The sequence below is a fragment of the Crassostrea angulata genome, chromosome 7 (assembly GCF_025612915.1).
Source record: "Crassostrea angulata isolate pt1a10 chromosome 7, ASM2561291v2, whole genome shotgun sequence".
Lineage (NCBI taxonomy): Eukaryota > Metazoa > Mollusca > Bivalvia > Ostreida > Ostreidae > Magallana > Magallana angulata.
In genome coordinates, this window is record NC_069117.1 from 43,988,598 (window position 1) to 44,008,006 (window position 19,409).

Consider the following 19,409-nt stretch of genomic DNA (forward strand, 5'->3'; position numbering starts at 1 on the left):
TTTCACTGTACTCCACCCAAAAGGTGATGCATCAGCCATTTTGATAAGTTTGTTACGCTTATTACAAAGTTCAACTGATTCATGAATAAGTTCCTTGCAATAATCATATTTATTGTTATTCAAGGCCCACGAAGCCTGCGTCAACGTATCAATAATCTTCTCGTTATGTTCAAATTGATCTTTGTTACCTGGATGTTTCCAGACTATCGCTTGTTCTGACTTTAACTTCTTCACTTCAGACGATACGGAGGAAGTTGCTCCCTGTAATTCTCTTTTAAAATTATCAAGTTGCATTGCCATAGTATTCTCCATGTCCATTTTCTGTTCATTCATTTTGTTGAGAATGGCTTGTAGCATGTCTGCCTGAGCCCCGCCCGACATCTCCTCGTTCTGCATGCCGAATTTAAACTTTCCGCTGTACGTGTCGTCCTAAACTGGTATTTAACACCTGAGCAATTCTTTATATAGCCTTGCTAATAAACCGGTTCTTAAGAACCAGGTGACACAAACAGGTATTCGAATGAAAACCTTATATATCCGGATAATTAATTCATTATTATACCAAGTAGAAATTGATTTCTGTCTAATTCGTCCCTCAAACGAAAGAAATCATATTAGTTTACAGACAATTGTCTGTAAATAAGTTCAAGGCCACCTAGTCTTCAACATCCACATGACGCAAAGCCAAGAACTTTTAATAAAAGCAAGGTAACACAATTTTCGACGTGGTAATCAAAGTTCAGTTACACAAAGTAAAAGACTTATTAATTCAAAACTGTTTTTTATTTGTCGAAATAAATTTATTGACAATTTTTTTTTTTAGGAAAAATACATTTTTAAAAAATTCAGAGACAGCACTTTTTAAAAAAAGTTTTGGAAACAATCATGCACAGACCTAGATGGGGTGGGTTTATCCTTATAATCCAAAGAGTCAAAACCTGCCGTCTTTTAAGTAGATAAGGTACAGTAGAGACAAAGATCTTGACAGTTCAAATGAAAATGTGTAACAATTGATGAGCTGCATGAAGTTCGGTCAAAATTGTTCATCTACATGCAGTCTCCAAAAAATGAGAATGAGCTTGTAAATCTTAATGAATTAACATTCATTTACTTGAACAACAACCAGTCAAATTCAAATCAAAATATATATGCGATGTAAACATATATATAGAAGTAAAATATCATAAAAAGATTTCAGATATAAAAGTATAATGATAAAAATTTTATCAAAATTCTTTTTTTTTCTTCATTATAAAAAATAAATGATACAAATTGAACCTACATGTAGCTGCTTGTCTAGTACATTTGGGAGTTTGAGAAGAAAAAAACCCACCTCCAACATATGGCACTCAGGATAACAGGAAATGTACATTACATTGATGTTTACAAAACTTTTTGGAAGCACTTAAGTTGCTCTAGAGCTGCCACTTTAATATTGCAGCTTGTTTTAGATTATTAAACTATGAAAGTATGGTGAATAAATCTGTTTCAAAATAAGATGTTAAAGTAAATGAAGGGCAGGTAAATCTTGCAGTTAAATCAGTTTGATGATTAAAAAGATATTTTTTTTCTCTCCAAAAGAGGAACACAAATTTTATTTAAAAAAATAAAACAATATGGCATGTCATGTTATTGAAAATGATGATAGATAATTCAATCGCGCAAATGACATGAAAATATAAAGTTTGTAACTTAATAAACATGTAAATGAATACATTTAGTCATACATTGGAATAATGTAAAAATGAAAACAATTTGGATAAATTGTATTTCCGGATACTTCATAAAGACAGTCTTTATGAAATAAAGTAATTATTAATTTATCACCATAACATGCATTATCACAGACATACACATTTCAACTTTTTTTGGCAATGATTCCATGGAATATTCAGTTATTTTATAATCACAATTTTTTTCCCCATTTGATGGGAGCACTTGTATACATTTTACACATGTTAAACGTAATAACATTGGTTTTGTGCTGTCTGTACTGGTTCAACTGAACAACAAAAGCAGGGTTCTTTGGTATATTTTTTCATGAGAACAGCTGCTAAATTTGTGTTAAACGATTCACAGTGAAGCACATACCCTGGTACAGATATTTGCATGCAGAGATATTTGATATTCATGGGAAAGAATAGGACACATCTTCAGTGCACGAAGATCTGATATCTTTGGATGTCTTTAGAAATTGTTATATAAGCTCCCGCTTCTGTATCTCAATGCACTGGTATCCATGCATGACACTAGCATTCAGAGTTTTCATACAAGGTTAGTGGGAAAATTGATGAGCTTCCTTTACAAAACAAAAATTGTAAGCTCTGTATCTTGACAAGCCAGCAGACGTGATGTTGATGCAGTCTTTGTCTTCATATTCCCCTCTGTGAGAGAAATGGCCACTTTTTGTTACTGGGATTCCAAGGAGACACTTCAGTAGCAGCCCTGAAGTGTGTGGTGTACATCTCAAAGACCTACATCCAACACTGTATAGGATGGGCAAATGGCTGCATGCTTGAAGAACTTGAACCGTTGTGTGACGCCAGGTGTATGGATCTTGGATTACCATTTTCTGGGGGAAAAATGGACATTTACCTGAACTGCTCTTCATGAATTACAGCAGTAGAGAGCTTTTGTTTGGCACCTTGAAATGTCAGTACATTTCATCAACGGTACATGTATCACAGACAATCAGGACTTTTTTTTTATAATTGTCCCATTCATTCTTTAAAGGTATCCTTAAGAGAATTTGCAAATATTTTATCACAGAACGAACATTCAGAATGAATTTTCTGTATCAATTCCAGCACATCTTTGCGAAAATGATCATGATGTGAAAAATGTAAAACCATGTGACCAAGCTTCTTCTCTTTTGCCACTAAATGCGGTAAAACTTCGTTCTCAAAGGTTATTTTCGTCCTGTGTCTGTAACATTGTAAAAATGCAGTGTAAAAATGACAAAAAATAGCTGTCCTTATCATAAGGATTACAAAAGGAATACAAAAGTATAAACAGATGAAACCGACTTTTAGCTAAATATCTGAAAAATTCTGCTTTTCCTCAATACTTAATCTAGTGATTTATCAAACAATGCTTACTCCATAGCAACAATTTTGGAATAATCAAAATTCAGAACATCCTCTGCAAAACTCTTCCAGCTTTTCTTGACTCCGTAATGATCATGGGGATCCAACAAATCCCCCAGATCAATAACATGCTCGAGTTTTACTGTTGAAATGAAGTTTGAAAAGGTGCAGGAACATTCTTCAGGATCTAATAAAAAACATCATATTATATGATATCTGCTACTATTGATGACATATCCTTGGGTTATAGATCTCCCCTGATTGTGATATTTACAGTGTACTCCATGTAATTTATATTAATACAAAATAGAAGAATATTTTTGTAAACACCATTTAATGCCTGCACTGTTGATAGAGCTTCAGCATGCATGTTAAAAATGCGATCCCCAGACATTTATTTGCTTTAATCAGTGCAGTGAGAAATCAACTGTAAAATATGTGTACATCAGCTGAGAAAAATAAAGGGCAACTGTATATTACAGCATTGTTTTTTGCCAAATATTATATTAAATTATCTTGTAAAAGATTTTGCCTTTTTGATCAAAGTTATAATCAAAGACATAAAACTTATTACTGGTATTTTTAAATTGACTCCATGACAAAAAGAGTATATGAGGCAAAAATAAAATGGGAATAAAAAATTCTGAAAGGCAGTAATTTAACTACCAGTGCCTCATCCTGTGTTATAGGTCTTCACACAAGATTGTATATACATTTAATTTTTGTGTAATCAGACACCCAGCGGAGTCTGGTTTCCTATAGATTAAGTATCCAATTTTGATTAAAACAAGGTTTTATATGTAACTAAAATAAGATTCAAAAGTAAAGACAACTTTTAAGATTAAGATCTGTTATTTTACAGTAGTTTTTAGCTCACCTGAGCTGAAAGCTCAAGTGAGCTTTTCTGATCACATTTTGTCTGTCCATCTGTCTGTCTGTCTGTAAACTTTTTACATTTTCAACATTTACTACTGGGCCAATTTCAACCAAATTTGGCATGAATCACCCTTAGGTGAGAGGATTCAAAGTAGTGAAAATTAAGGACCAGGTCCTTTTTCAATAGGAGATAATTAGAAATTATTTAAAAATTTTGAGAAATTTCCAAAAATCTTCTCAAGAACAATTTGGCCAGGAAAGCTGAAACTTGTGTGGAAGCATCTTCAGGTAGTGTAGTTTCAAAGTTTTGAAAATTGTGTGGAAGCATCCTCAGGTAGTGTAGTTTCAAAGTTTTGAAAATCATGACCCCGGGGGGTAGGGTGGGATCACAATGGGGGTCAAATTTTACATAGGAATATATTGAGTAAATCTTTAAAAGTATTTACATAGGAATATATTGAGTAAATCTTTAAAAATATTCTTCTCATAAACTAATCAGCCAGATGATTATTTATAATTGTTAAGACTTTGGCCCCAGGACAATTCTTCGGCTTCACAAGAGGTTCAGAGTTTGATATAGGTTTACATCCCATACATAAACCATTGTTAAGGACATTTTGAGAACTACAGTACTCAACATGTGATATGACTATAAAATCACCGTGTTAGAAAAGGGACTTATGATTATAAACATAAGAATATCCAGGGGAAAAATGGATTTTATTTATACAGGACCTACATGTATTATTATACATTGTCCAGATAGTTTGTATCATGACTCCATTAACGATCTTCGATCCTCAGCAAAGTTTGATAACTCTAAATTTTACGGATTTCTTTTATTTGTACCATAAATCTGACTTTTATACAATTAAAGTTTAGTTTTCTACTGCTAGTATAACCATCAGTTACATAACTGCATGCTTGATGTAGTGGATCAACGGAGCACTCCAACTTATATACATCTTGTTATAGAGTTCGAGCCAAATGATGCACCGAAAATTTTTTTATTTACTCAACTTGTTTCTTTATTTCATTATATCCATCAAAGGCAAATTTACAATAACTTTGTAAAATGCATTAATTCATTTTATATTATTTCATTTATAAAGGTTGAAACAAAAATATCATTCTTATGATAAAAAAAATTATTTGAGGCTGAGGATCAGAGAACCTTAAGCCGATTTTATCATACCTATTGTTCTTCAGGTTAGCGATGTGGCCCATGGGCCTCTTGTTTGAGTGGTCTGTTAGGCTCATACTCATTAAATCAAATTTAACTCACAGATTAAATCTATTTATAATCTCCCTTACATGCACATTTCTTAATCTTCTATAGTATTAAACATGTTAAAATTGGGATTTATTTAACATTACTTGACTAGTTTGGGAGTTAATTTATTTTTCATTGGGAATAGTCCCATTATTGGTCCTAATTCAGAGAGTTTGACAGATTGGATTGACTCAAGACCTGGAAAGGTATAACCGTTAATATAATTCAGAATGGACACTGTATACAGATTTGTGATAAATTCTTTGAAAATGTTTATCACAACTTAAGGTGGTATGGGGCATCTGTCAATATTTATGTGGATAAAAGTACATTATAATCAAAATAATTTCACTGTTTTAGAGTTTTCAAATTTTACAATATTTGACCAAAGAAAATGTTTAAAATACTTTTGGAAAGGTTACTATAAAAGCCCCATCAGATTCAAACTCATGACTTAAAGATTCATTAAAAAAAACACTTTAACTCATTGTGCTAAGCTGTTAATTAAAAAATATATAAAATTAAACTTGATTTAATAGGGTTTTTTCCAATAGAAAAAACAGTCAAACTTTGTTATCTCAAACTTGATGGGACGGTTTAAATAGTTTGAGATATCCGAGTATTTGAGATATCGAGGGTAAAATACTTAAAAAAATAAGTGGTTGGGACTTAAAAATCACTTTGACATATCCATTGTATTTGAGATATCAATGTTCGAAATATCGAAGTTTAACTGTATGTCATTAAATGTAATTGTCCCATTTACTGCTAAGGTGACAAATGTTCGAGTATGTAACTACCAGTGTGACCCCCTTCATTCCGGTCCAGCACCCTTTTCTATTGTTAAAACAATTATTACAACTCAAATAAGCCTTTCCTTTGTAGTCTTACCTGGTTCATTTTCTACAGATACTGGTATCTCTACAGAACTGTCTTGTTCAACACTTTTTTCTGAGATGTCTGTAAGACAGCTTTCCAGCACCCCAACAGGAATAACCTTTTCAGCACCACTGGATTTTTCCGACTCTTTTCCAGTTTCTCCCTCTGATACTCTTCCAGAGTCAACAGAATCTTGGTGACTGTAGTTCATTTGTCTGGATCCTCTACCCTGGGAAGAATTTCGACTGCTTTGAGAAGATCTATTTGGAGAATCATCACCGTCAGACACAGTGGAACACGTTCCTGTCTCTGACCCTTGACCAGAATCTGACCCTGGGCCTTTCTTTGAGACACCGCTTGTTGACCACTTCTTTGGGGCATTTTTGTCTACTTCTTTTAGCAAATCATCACCTGATTTCCCAAAACTTGACCTCAAAGGCAAGCCCGATTCTTCTTCACGTAGAGAGATAGACTCGGGATCTAGATGTTCTGCTTCAGCTAACTCCAAACTGTTACAAGTATACTCGAATGATTTCACATTAAGTATGGGAGATGTTGAGTTTGATAGATTGTGAGGCTGTTGTGCCAGAAGGGGGCTTGAACAAGTAGATCCTTCTTGACAATTATTAACTCGATCATCTGCTCCATTATTCTCCACAAGAACCCTCTGACTGCATTCTTCATTGTGCAGTGTATTCATTTCTATTAAATTTTGGTCATTTTGTGAAACTCCGTTGATACTTCCTTAATTTGAAAGAAACATTTTTTTTAATAAAGTATTTGTTAAGACAGTTGCATGTGTCATTTGTCATTTAAAACTAAAATACAATATTGAAAGATATGCTGCAATACAAACTTGTAAATTACAATATTTTGAAAAATTATGGGATACCGGTAGTTGGAAAGATATCATTGATGCTGACATCTAATCTATTTTCATTATGACTATTTTTTCTATTTCTGTTTTGTCCCTTAAACTTTTTATTTTTCTTTTTTCGTTTCATGTAGGCAAGTAAACCACTAAATAATACATTTAGGTGTTTTTTCAGAAGTGTGGGTGTGTATGTGTGTGTGTGTGACTGAATGTCTTTTCTGTATGTTTGTTCCTTGAAAAAGAAATTAATTATAAAAAAATAAAAAAAAATAAAAAAAAGACAGTTGCATGTGTAAACAAAAATAAACTATAAAAATAAAAATGGACACTTGCACAATCAAAATTCATTAAACTTTAAGAAAAAAAAACATCTGATGTTGATACCTTATGTCAGTGAAAGGCATTTTACTATAAAAAGAATTCTAAAGTTACCATGTTGACTTGTTCTTATAGGACGCCATCCTTTTTTGAAAAGACGAACCATTCCAAAACATAGAGCAACCATAACAGCTGCAGCCAGCGCAATTATCAGCCCATAAATTGAAAATGTTGTTGTAGCTATAGGTGCTGAAATGACAATGAAATGTAACAATAAATTTGAAATTCATAAGAATTCATAACCACTTGTAATATTTACCAACACGGAATAATATTACAATAACTGAACAATAATGCCATTACCATCAGGGCAATTCATAATAATCTGTGTAGAAATAAATTCTTCTTCATAGCACTAGAAGCTATATACACGTGTGTTTTTTAATTTTATGGGATTCAAGATAATTAATAATTCAAGAAGTTGAGGATGATTCCTTAGAGTTATGACTCAAACCATTCCATAAGCCATAACAGGATTATCATGAAAAAGCATAAAGAACTATATATGATTTGGGTCAAATTTGGCCCCTGTAATTTGCAATTTTTTAAAGTATCTAAGCTACATTGAATTGTTATACCTGTATTGTTTTTGGAATAGTTATATGATATATGTTTTTCATGATTTGGGTCAAATTTGGCCCCCGTAATTTGCAATTTTTAAAAGTATCTAAGCTACATTGAATTGTTAAACTTGTATCATTTTTTGGAATAGTTATATGATATGTTTTTCATCTATTTATTTGATTTATTAGATCAAAATGAAAATCATGAAAAAAAAAACTTCACAAGTATATCTGTACCAAGGAAGCAAAGAATTACAATAAATTGATGATTTTCATTTTAGGGTGCTATATTAGGCCCATATCATATATAGTCCTTTGGTAAAGTTATTTGATCATCGTTTGCGTGATTATTTTCAGACCAAAATACTGTACTGATGTTTCATCAAGACAAATTCTTACCCACATCATTGTTGTTTTTAACTCCATCCCTTTTCTCTACAAAATGAAATGGGTTATTTTACATACAGTTAAAGTAGAGATAATGCCAGCATTCATATTTTGGTTACAACATCAAAGAGAAACTTTGAAATGATCTCTCATCAGAATATGTTAACTACGATTAAAACATATTGGTATTAATTGAACATCAAAATTTCAAAGATTTAGCAAGTTTAACAGGAAAAAAGAAAACATTGCAAGACCATGCAAATTAAAGATGATTTTTAGTTTCTTAGGTCAATACATTCAAAATACATGGCAGCATACAGATAGTTTTTATTGTAAGTATTGCAATAGGGAATAACTCAATTTTCATTTTTTAACTAAAATTTAAAAATTGAGTTACTGTGGAATCATTTGATTTCTTGGTGGCTCAAATTTCATGTAATTTGTGGGTACCTCTCATCTGAATGAAGATCCTTCACAAATTAATAAATGAGGGTTATAAAGTCATATTTCCTTTCGTAAGTATTAAAGGAATAAGGAATCATTCTTTGAGTATTATTAGGTAATAATTTCGGTCGGGGCAGGATCAAATCCATTAAAGCCCAAAGGGCTTTATGATAGATTTGATAACACCCCGACCAAAATTATCAACTCATAATATTCAAAGAATGATTCCTTCTTACTTATATCTATATAATTTTCAGCAGTTGTACTATTAAAATTTGAATATAAAGAATGCAAACCCTGCTTGCGCCCCAACGATACGCCGTTTTAATTTATTGGGCTGTATGTACAAAATTGATTCGTAGTGTTATTACAGACATAGACACTGGAATATGTAAATATAAGAGAATACACGAAATTGGTTCCCACAAAGCTATCCATGAAAATTAGCCCCAACATATTTGATTGATTCCACAGTATTTCTCTCTTCAGTGTACCAGTATCAGAAAAAAAAATTATTAATATTTCGGGGATAAAAAACCTTTCAGTCAGAAAAAAAAATAACTAATGAATTACCTTGCAATTCTATATGAACAGGTTCACTCTGTAGACTAATGCTATTCTGGTTAAATGCGGATACAGTGATGGCGTAATTCTTCCCGGTCTCTAACCTGGACACCACTAGACTGGTATCTGATGTGTTCAGGGTGAACCAGTTGTCCCCGTGTGTGATGTTCACCATAAAACCAATGACAGAAGAGTTGTTCACAGGAGCTTCCCATGTTATGTGCATTGCGGTGGTGTTCACTTGGTGAACATGAACAATTTTTGTTGGGGCAACTGTTTAAAAATTAAATTTTTTAAAAATTAATTAGGGTTTTATAAGGTTTTATTTATTTATAGTATGTTTGGCTGTTTCAACCACAACAAAAAGTTTGTCCTTATGGTTAAGGGCATTTTACATTTTGAGCAACACACTTGAAATTGATTGCAACTATACTCGGGCATGTTTATCAGAGCTCTCGCTCATATTCCCTATACATACGACATTAATACTGGCTAGTGCTCTAAGCCTCTTGTGCACCTGCTCTGCTGAACATGCCTTTGTGTTACTATATAAGAACTTACCAGTACATGACATATAGATTTATAACAGTAAAGAGACAATAGAAATATATTATCAATGAAAATGATGGCGGAATAACGTCTGTATTGACTACCATTTGTGTTTACTGAGGCATTAAAATGAAATATCTTATTTTGGAACCTAAAAACCTGGATTGTAAGCTGAAGGACATTTGAGAAAATAAATTCATTTGAAAAATAAAGGACATAACATTGTAAGGAAAAGACAAATTATCTTAAGTTTCTCAGGTCAAAATTAAAAATCATAATGCACCAGACAGATATTTTATTCTAGTCTTATTGCAAAATTGCATAGGGGAATAATTCATTTTTCATATTTAAACAAAAATTTAATTGAGTTATTCCACTTTTCAATATGGTGCTAAATGTATCTATGCCGCAGCATTTGACCTGATGCTGCAATGCCTGAGAAACAAAACATTAACATTCTGGACCAAATTTTTTCGGTCAAGAACACAAACACCTGTTATGAATTACCTGGAAGTTCTATATAAACAGGTTCACTCAGCAGACTTCTACTATAATGGTTAAATGCGGCTACAGTAATGGCGTAATTCTTTCCGGTCTCTAACCTGGACACCACTATACTGGTATCTGATGTGTTCAGGGTGAACCAGTTGTCCCCGTCTGTGATGTTTACCATATAACCAATGACAGAAGAGTCGTTCACAGGGGCTTCCCATGTTATGTTCACAGAAGTGGGGTTCACTTGGTGAGCATGATGATCTTTCGCTGGAGAAACTTTAGTTCCAAAATTAAGAAGTTTGTTTATATATTTAATATATCAGTTCCATAATTGTAAGTAAGAGAGATAAACTTCCTGTTGTTTTTTGTTAAATTAAGGAGCATTGCTGTTTCAAATTTCTTTATATCATTTACATTCATTAAAGCCCTTACCTCTTGCAGCAGATCTAAACTTTCCTGAAGCAAGCTCCTTCCCCTGATCATAAAGGAAAACTTCATAAGTCGTGTCCAGATCAACATCTTTTATAACCAAGAAGGTGGTGTTTTTCTGTAGTCTTTTTGTGAGGTTTTGTTTGGGGCCAATCATTTCAAATGTAAAGTTGTGTTCCTGGCAGGCTGTTGTCACATTCCATGAAATGATGACTTGGAAGGGTTTACTGGTAATGATACTAATGAAGCTCAAATTCCAGAGCTGACAAATATCTACTAATGAAAAGACAACACATCTTTGCAGTCAAATGACATGAACATTCATTTGCTATCAAATAATTGAGCATTTTGGTTGGCATTTTAATAAAACAGAAACTTCTACCAGTAATTAGACATTGAATTTTGATCTCTAAAATTTGTCAATTCAGAACTGGAAAAATAAATATTAATACTGGTACTTGAAATTTGTGAAAAAATGTCAACTATCTAAATGTACATATATCTTCCTTAACTAAGATGTGCATGCTATAGCCTGGCTCATGGCTCAAACTTTTACTGCATAAAGTGCAAGAATAAAGACAGCAAAATATAAATTGGTGATTGAGGTACCAAAACATTTTATGAAATAAACTGATTAAACGTGAATATGTAAAGGTAGAATAATGAAGTAAACTTTTACCATTATTGATGATGCATTGAAAATCAGCAAAGTTTTCCCACTGTAAAGATTCTGGACACCGAACAACAACTTCTTTCGTAGAATTACTGGTGAATCCATGGAAACACTGAGCGGCACAAGAGGCATACACCTCCACAGAGTTTGAAAAGACACCACGTGGACACTTCCAGTAGCCATTGTTAATTTTAGGGAGAGGAGGACATGCTGAAATTAATAGATACAGTATTGTTTTAAAATGCTGATTTAATTCTTGTTTTGTAAGTTTCAATGTATAAAATTACACAACAATAATGATTATATATATGGTAAAATACTTGTGCAATATGGTATGCTCATGCAAAGCAAAATGAATACCCGGTATATATTGTCCTTAATTATCAAATACAATAAAGCTTGGTTATAGTATAGTCCCTGAGAGCAGTGGATTTACTTCTCTATATATAATTATAAGTAAAGCACATATCTTATTAATGATTCCTTCTGCATGACTATCATTTGCACTTACTGAGTCATATGAAATAAAATTACCCTTCTTTGGAAACATTTAATAATTGGATTACAAGTAGAAAGATTATGTGGTAATAAATTCATTCAAACAGTTTTTTTTTAAAATTGGTACTGCTAACTTTTAAAACAATGCATTGTAAATGTTCATTTACAAGAAATTATTTTATAGTTTTTAAAAAAGTTAAAAAGTAAAATTTGTTATTTTTAACCTCTATAGGACACAAAATCAATTTATTATAACTGTAAAATCATCATAAATGAGGTCACCATAACAGTAAAATTTCATAAAGATTTGTTAGGAATTTTGCCAGGAATAAAAAAAAATCAGCTACATCCCAGATTTCGCTATACAAAGTATTTAGATTCTTACTAAACAAGCTTTACTGTAATAATCATGTACTTCTACCTTTGTATTTGAATGCAAGAAGATATGATACGGTACTAGTTTTTTATTAACTTGTTAAATATATTTTGCATTTTAAAGCATAAACATTCTTATAGATAGATTTGATTATTAAAAAAAAAAATCAACAACCAAAGCAATTTAAAGTTGAGAAAACTATGTACAGTAAAACTTGTTTAGTACGAACACGGATATTGCGAATTCACGGATATAGCGAAGTCATCTTGGATTCCCAGCTATGTAAATTTAATGAATTTCTTATACGGTTATAACGAATTATGGAGTTTTGCTGTATAGAAGTAAACAAACCTGGATAGCTCTGACCCCGATACATGTATGGCATTTTTCCTGGTTCATCTTCAGAATATTTTATGTTTTGAACGTAGCACTGATTAGACAAGTCGGTGTTTGGTTGTCCACGTTCATAATAATGACAAATATATGGACTCCCAGCATTAGTACGCCCCAAACTGAAAAAAAGGTGTGAGCTTATTGATGAAGTTAAATTTTATATTTGGAAATTCTGATTAACTAACACATCTCTACAATTCCTCTTCAGTGAGAATTTTCTGAAAGCATTGACTTCAATTTAGACAGCTCTGCAATCTTTAACAAAATTTTGCAATGCTCCAAATTATACATTTGGTCAAATTTGCAAAGTGCCAGCTTTTACATTCCGCCGAATTTGCTCATTACTGATTGGTTGCTGGGACAAACTAACCTATTAAAGATTTTCATTTAATTGTTCTTGCTTTTTTTTCAAATTCATAAAATATCAATAGAGCAAGAGGCTACATTTTGGCATTCAACAAATAAAGCTTTGGTAAATTTAGTAAATTTTTCAGTCAATATGAGCAATTGTTGTTGGATAAATTGCAGTTTAAATCATCGGCTACATATTTTGCATTATATTCCCTTAAAAATGGAAGGAAATGAACTAAACTTTAATAAAGCACACAAATAAATCAATACGAGGAAATCAGGAATACCATACCATTGTGAATACAAGAGCAGCAAGTAAAAAAAAAAACATTCTCAACATATAAAAAAGCACATACTTATTTCCAAATAATATTTCTTGGTTTGAAATACTAAACTTTACCTGTTTTGCCCCCACCCCACCCCCCCCCCCTCCCCACACACCTACCCTTTCATTACTGAATCACACAATCTTTTTGTTGAAATGTGTAAAATATGGAGACTAAGTTGTATTCAGAATAAAATAATCACAAAGCAGTATCTGTTTCACAAAATTACAAAGTTACAGAGGAAACATTTACATGAAAATAAGTGGGTTGCCCTATGGCAAATAGTTTAATTGAACAACAATAACCAACTTGTAAGATTAAAATCTTGATATATATTATTCTAGCAGGATGTATATGGAACTGATTGACATCCTTGTTTAGAAATATTTTAACAAGGCCTTGGACTTTAAGTAGGATGTAAATATCTATTTCTCTTGTGTCAAAACAAGTTAAAATGATGCTGGTTTCAAGCGAAATATACGCCCTCGCTCAAAAGCCAGACAAATCTTGTTGATTTCAAAGAGCCATTACTGAGTGGCCAGCAATGAAATAGACAGGCCTACGTCACATTGCCGATTGACACAACTACCAAAAGTCCAAGCTCTTGTTAAAATGGTTCTATATTCTTATTTTTTGAAACAGTGTATATAGCTTTTCATGTGGTATTTGTACCAAAACAGACTAGTGAAAAGATATTAAGTATCAATCAATAAAATGATATGACACATAATGCTGTCTGCATTGTCCAACATAAACATCACAGCACTCAATATGAAAATTAATCATATTTAGTTTAAACAGGAAATTGACAAAATACTAGATACTGGGGGGGGGGGGGGGGGGGGGTTAAAAAAAATGCATGAAGTACTATTGCAATTAAGACTCACTATCGTCCACTCTCCCCTTCAACAACATGATAGCGACGGATTGGAGTGTAAGCTTGCAAAGTGGTGATGAAGATCGCCTGAAATTACAAAAAAGAAATAGTGGTAGCTGTCGATGGACATATCATATACTTTAACAACGCTTCACATTTGGTGTAAAATTTCATTACCTTTATCAGAATTATTCCATTAAGTTTCAGTTTCATCTTTCGTCCTTGAAGACTTCTGAGAAAAAAAGATACATGGTATAAAACCATGAGACCTTGATTTACATAATATAGATCAGATATATCAGATTTAGAGCATTAAGCCGATTTTTTTCCCCGAGGACTTCCATGTTATAAGTGGTTCATCATGTGTTCTAATTCATTTTACGAGGAACCAGCAAATATACATGCGTGCTGTACATGTACATCATTAATCCTGCATGTGCAAGAGTGCTATAGTCTGTCCCAAGTTATTGCTTCCATCAGTTTTTGATAATTTTTAATAAAAATACACATACCTGTGAAAGAAATACAATTGAAATCGATGAAAGGGAATATATCCAAGATATCTTCATTGAACAATTATCATTTTTCACTCATAAAATTTCATAGGAACGAAAAAACAATTTTCTTACGGAGATTTATAATGGGAAATGCTTACATCTTTTCTCCATTCAGAAGTACTTGGGATACCTCGCGCAATTTTTTAACGTTATTATCTGGGCTTATTAATGGCTGATGCAATGCAAAATCTCTGTAGACTTTCAATTTTTGGATGTGTATTGAAATCTGAAGCAGTAGAGGGGTCATTTCAAAACAGATAATCTGGACATTTTTCATATTAGTGGATGAACATAGTTTGAGCACAAAGGTATCTACTATTATTGAAATATGAAGCAAAAAATCGTGGAAGCAAAAACTGGGGACAGAGTATAGATATATTTTCTCAAGAGACCAAACTGACATTTAAATATAGCTGTTTATATCCATGGAATAAAATTCCAGGTGTAACATATTACAACTTAAGGAGGCTGAATGGCCAACAAATTAACAAACAAACCTGTTTAAAATTTTAAGATGTGATTTGTTTAGCTACATGTATAAGCTATTACTAGTATTTAATAAAGAAAAACTCCATATATTTCACCTTTTGAAATTTGGGTATTTTCCTATGTTTTTATATAGAGCTCTCTTTCTAATGGAGATCCATACAGTCTAAAAATGGCCACAACCATTGAGCTCTCTTTAGAGGAAATGTCTTTTCAATTGCTTACCAGCCAAACACCCCTAAAGTCGTATAAAGATTCAGCATAAATTTCTCTTACTTGAAAAAAGTGTGTTTGTAGTATGTGTATATACTGGACAGCACGAAGCCGAGAATAAAGTAAAAATAATGTGCCATTTACTGATCAGTTTACTTGCAATCCATGAAATTACCTTCACATATATGTTTACATGTAGATTTCATCATACTTTTACATCTTTTCACTTTATCGTCTAACTGAATTCCTGACATATGCACTTCCTGCTTTAAAAGAAAGTGACATTCTTTTAATAATCTATAACATCTTAGAAGAGAGAGAGAAGAGAGAAAGAGAGGACTATCACTGCTTCATAAATCATAAATTGAGAGAATAAGGAGAGCATAAGGAAGATTAAAAGGCATATACACAAATGAAAGAGAGCAAAAGAAAGAATGAAGAGAAAGAAAGATGGAAGAAGGAAGAAAGAAAGATGAAGAAGACTGACCTACATTATTCAGTGTAATAAAGTTCCCTTTAAAATGTCAGAGAGACCCCAGCAAAACACCAAGGCTGTTCACCTTCTTCCTGTTCATGATTTTTCGATCCACACAACAGCCCAAACAGGAAATGTGTTCCCATGCAGCTTGTGTCAGGAATTAAATCTCATTTCTGTTGTTTTCCCTGGAAAAGTGACACTGTATGTGCATCATTGGACATGTATTCAAACTATGCTCTAATCACTATACAGTAATAAAAATAGGAATAAATGCATGTCATGAAATGAAATTAACAAATATGTCGCAGTCTAGGTAAGTTTCATGCAACTTCCAATTAAGGCCAAGTCTTTGATTCTAGAATATATTTAATAAGAACATGAAGAAAGTTTAAACAAGTTGTCCTTGCTGCTATGCAAAAAAATTCTGTTATTCATTAATTCACCAAATGTATGTTAATTATTTATTTTAAAATAAAATTGAGCTCATCTAATGTTCATGGTTTAATCATTATTATACTCTTTTAAAACAGTTTTATCTTGACCAATTGAGGATAGCAGACTAATTATCTTGGGTTTCTAAGCTAAACTATTATTCAACCACATGTGTGCATGTATTATACATATGTATGCTCCATTAGAAAAAAAACATCTAATTCTTGTAAGAGGAGATCATACAACCAACCAACACTTCTTCCACCATTTTAAGAGGATAAATTGTACATACATGTGTATGTTGCTGTTCCTTCTTAAAAATAGCAGTCCCTGTAAGGAGCTAACTTTTTTCCAATGCAGATCAAAGGTTATTTAACCATATAACCAGGTTATTTTACCAATGCAAATGCAATCTGATCATTCATGTAGAAAATTTGAAGTCTATTTTCCAAACTCCAAGAAATGATCTATGAGAAGCATAACTTTGGACAAATTTACAGTTTGTCCCAGATTTATGACCCCTCCTCCCAAGTCTGATATTGTGCCATTACCTTTCCATTACACATTAATTAATATGCTTGAACGTGAAATAATTCATTGCTTATTTATCTGGGCTGCGTTTTACAAAAGAACTTACGGCATTGCCGTAATTCTTTTCAGTCTCATGGAATGGTCTTTAATGAACAAAATTTATATCAAACCATTTATTTACAAAATTATATTTTACAGATATTACAATAAAACATTGATAAGTTTGTGATTAATAAACATTCACAAATGTGGTCGTGAGTTCTTTTGTAAAACGCAGCCCTGGTTTGAAGTAAATTCGTCCTTATACTCATTACAAATCAGTAGCTCAGTTGGCACTGGTGCACACCATATTGTGGTTTCATCAATATTCGTTGAATACCAATTTTCATGGATTTCGTTGTTTAGTGATCCACGAAATTAAATGTTCATTGACGTGTAATTTCTATTAAAAATTCGTATTAATAGGGTCATTGGCAACGAATTTACCTATCCTTGAAACTGTGATTTTCACTTCATCCACGAAAATTTGATACCCTTGAATATTATTGAAACCCAGTGACATATATACTTATAAATATTAGTTACTGTATTTATACATACTTACAGGTAAGCAGTTCATTTATTGTTTACTTACTCTTGCTTTTCTATTATTTTTATGCTGAAACATGCAAACTTCTTGATCTTTTAATTTCAAATTATTTTTTTGTTCTTTAAATTAATTTGCATGATCTTTCATTATCTTTATTTTATGACTTTTAAGTTTTAAATAACCATTTCATTTTCAATACATTTTAAGTCTAATTTTTCTAAGCTTCTGAAATGTTTACATTCATTTTCTACTCACATTTTTATACTGAAGGAAACTCACCATTATAACATGTTTATGTTTATATGATACAAAACAGATAGTCAAGTAAATTGCAGTGCATGAGTTTACTCCATTTTGGGAATTCCAATGTTTTGCCAGAATGGTAATACATATATTGTCTCACTTCTTGCTTGGGAAAAATATAATATTACTCTGAGAAAGACATACATTGTAGATGCTGTATTGTATTCATGCAGCAACAATATGTGCTAATACACGGCATGATATGTGCTGCATGTGCAACTGCACTGCCATAACCCTACATCCCTACTCTATAATGAGCTATCTTGGCCATAATACAAGTAAGATTCATTGACACCAAAAATTGTCATCTCACGTCTGTTCTGGAAGAGATGTCAATCAAAATTTTTAGACTAGAGGATTCTTGCTGGGCTGAGATTGCCCTGGCTATACCCACAGCCCATACTGGCCTAGTACCCCTACTAGCCAGTATGGGTTGTCTGGACCAATCATTACAAAGTACAATTTCTCGTCATAATCATTGCAATGAAACGTTAGAATCTGAACCTGCTAAACTAGATCTATGTGTAAAGAATAAATTAGTCTTATGCAAGTACTGGTAGTGGACAAGTGGTATAGGCCAATGGACTGCATTCCTTCCTCGACATTTATCAGTTTAATGAATGTTCCATTATCAAGTACTTTTATCATAAAAAAGTAAGACGTAGAAAGAATGCATGGCTCTTTTACAGGTTAAGAGAAAGTAACGATATAAGACTTACCAGTTATTTACCGCGGTAGGGACTTGTAGGCCTACGAATGGAAGCTGAACTGATTAGAGCCACCTTCTTTCCCAGTTTGTGATGGGTTTCCAGTCAAAATGCTCGATTTTCAATGAAATTACCATATCTTGGTGCCTCCTAGAACATGTAGATAGAATGTCCTATGGACCCGGTTCCTGGTCACGGTATGATTATTCTTTCTAGGAGCCTCCCACAATATGAACTTATATCTACCTATAACTGTTATAAAGAGGGTCCATAAAAAAGGTTGTCAAATGTATTATGATCAAAATCATTTTTTGGAAAAAGGAATACCTAGAAAAAACCAGGAAGTACGAGTGTGGGGTTATTTTATAAACAAGTCGTACACAGACTGTCTCGTATACAGGTTAACTCGTATGCAATTGTTTTTTACATATTTCACACAGATGCAGATGGCTATATGGCTACCCTTTATTATATAATGCGATACTGTTGCATAAAAATGTCTTATTAACAGTAGAAATCGATAAATACCTCTGAAAATCATCAAATGAATGCGATAATTTAGATATAAGGGATAATGGGGGGGGGGGGGGGAGATACCTATAACTCAAAAAAAAAAAAGAAATCTTACCTGCCAAAAAAAAAAAAAAAAATTCCGAAATCATGAAATTCCTAGTCCGTGGGGAGGGGGGGAGGCAAGTATACCTATCACTCCAATTTTTAATATCATTATGTCTGCTGCGAGAAGAAAAATCGGGGGGCTTGTCCCTCCCTGATGCTATTTTTTTTTTAAATATGAAATAAAAACCACTAAATACATTTTTA

General features: G+C 32.6%; 1 protein-coding gene across 11 annotated transcripts; it reads right to left on the bottom strand.

Moving 5' to 3' along the window:
* Nucleotides 1–678: 678 nt before the first annotated feature.
* LOC128193180 (uncharacterized) lies at nucleotides 679–18,974 on the bottom strand. 11 transcript variants are annotated; one of them, XM_052866499.1, is made up of 16 exons: nucleotides 18,600–18,954; nucleotides 16,039–16,210; nucleotides 15,723–15,810; nucleotides 15,433–15,572; nucleotides 14,469–14,523; nucleotides 14,302–14,378; nucleotides 12,696–12,856; nucleotides 11,477–11,680; nucleotides 10,801–11,073; nucleotides 10,381–10,644; nucleotides 9,334–9,597; nucleotides 8,329–8,364; nucleotides 7,421–7,555; nucleotides 6,127–6,858; nucleotides 3,099–3,273; nucleotides 682–2,925 (listed from the first exon to the last, which is right to left on the bottom strand). In XM_052866499.1, the coding sequence occupies exons 5-16, from the start codon at nucleotides 14,502–14,504 to the stop codon at nucleotides 2,721–2,723; spliced, it is 2,562 nt and encodes an 853-aa protein (XP_052722459.1). In that variant the 5' UTR covers nucleotides 14,505–14,523; nucleotides 15,433–15,572; nucleotides 15,723–15,810; nucleotides 16,039–16,210; nucleotides 18,600–18,954; the 3' UTR covers nucleotides 682–2,720. The 11 variants fall into 11 exon arrangements, with proteins under 11 accessions (XP_052722461.1, XP_052722459.1, XP_052722458.1 ...); XM_052866498.1 differs by having other exon boundaries at nucleotides 16,035–16,210; XM_052866493.1 differs by lacking the exon at nucleotides 15,433–15,572 and having other exon boundaries at nucleotides 683–2,925; nucleotides 18,600–18,839; nucleotides 18,915–18,974.
* Nucleotides 18,975–19,409: the final 435 nt, after the last annotated feature.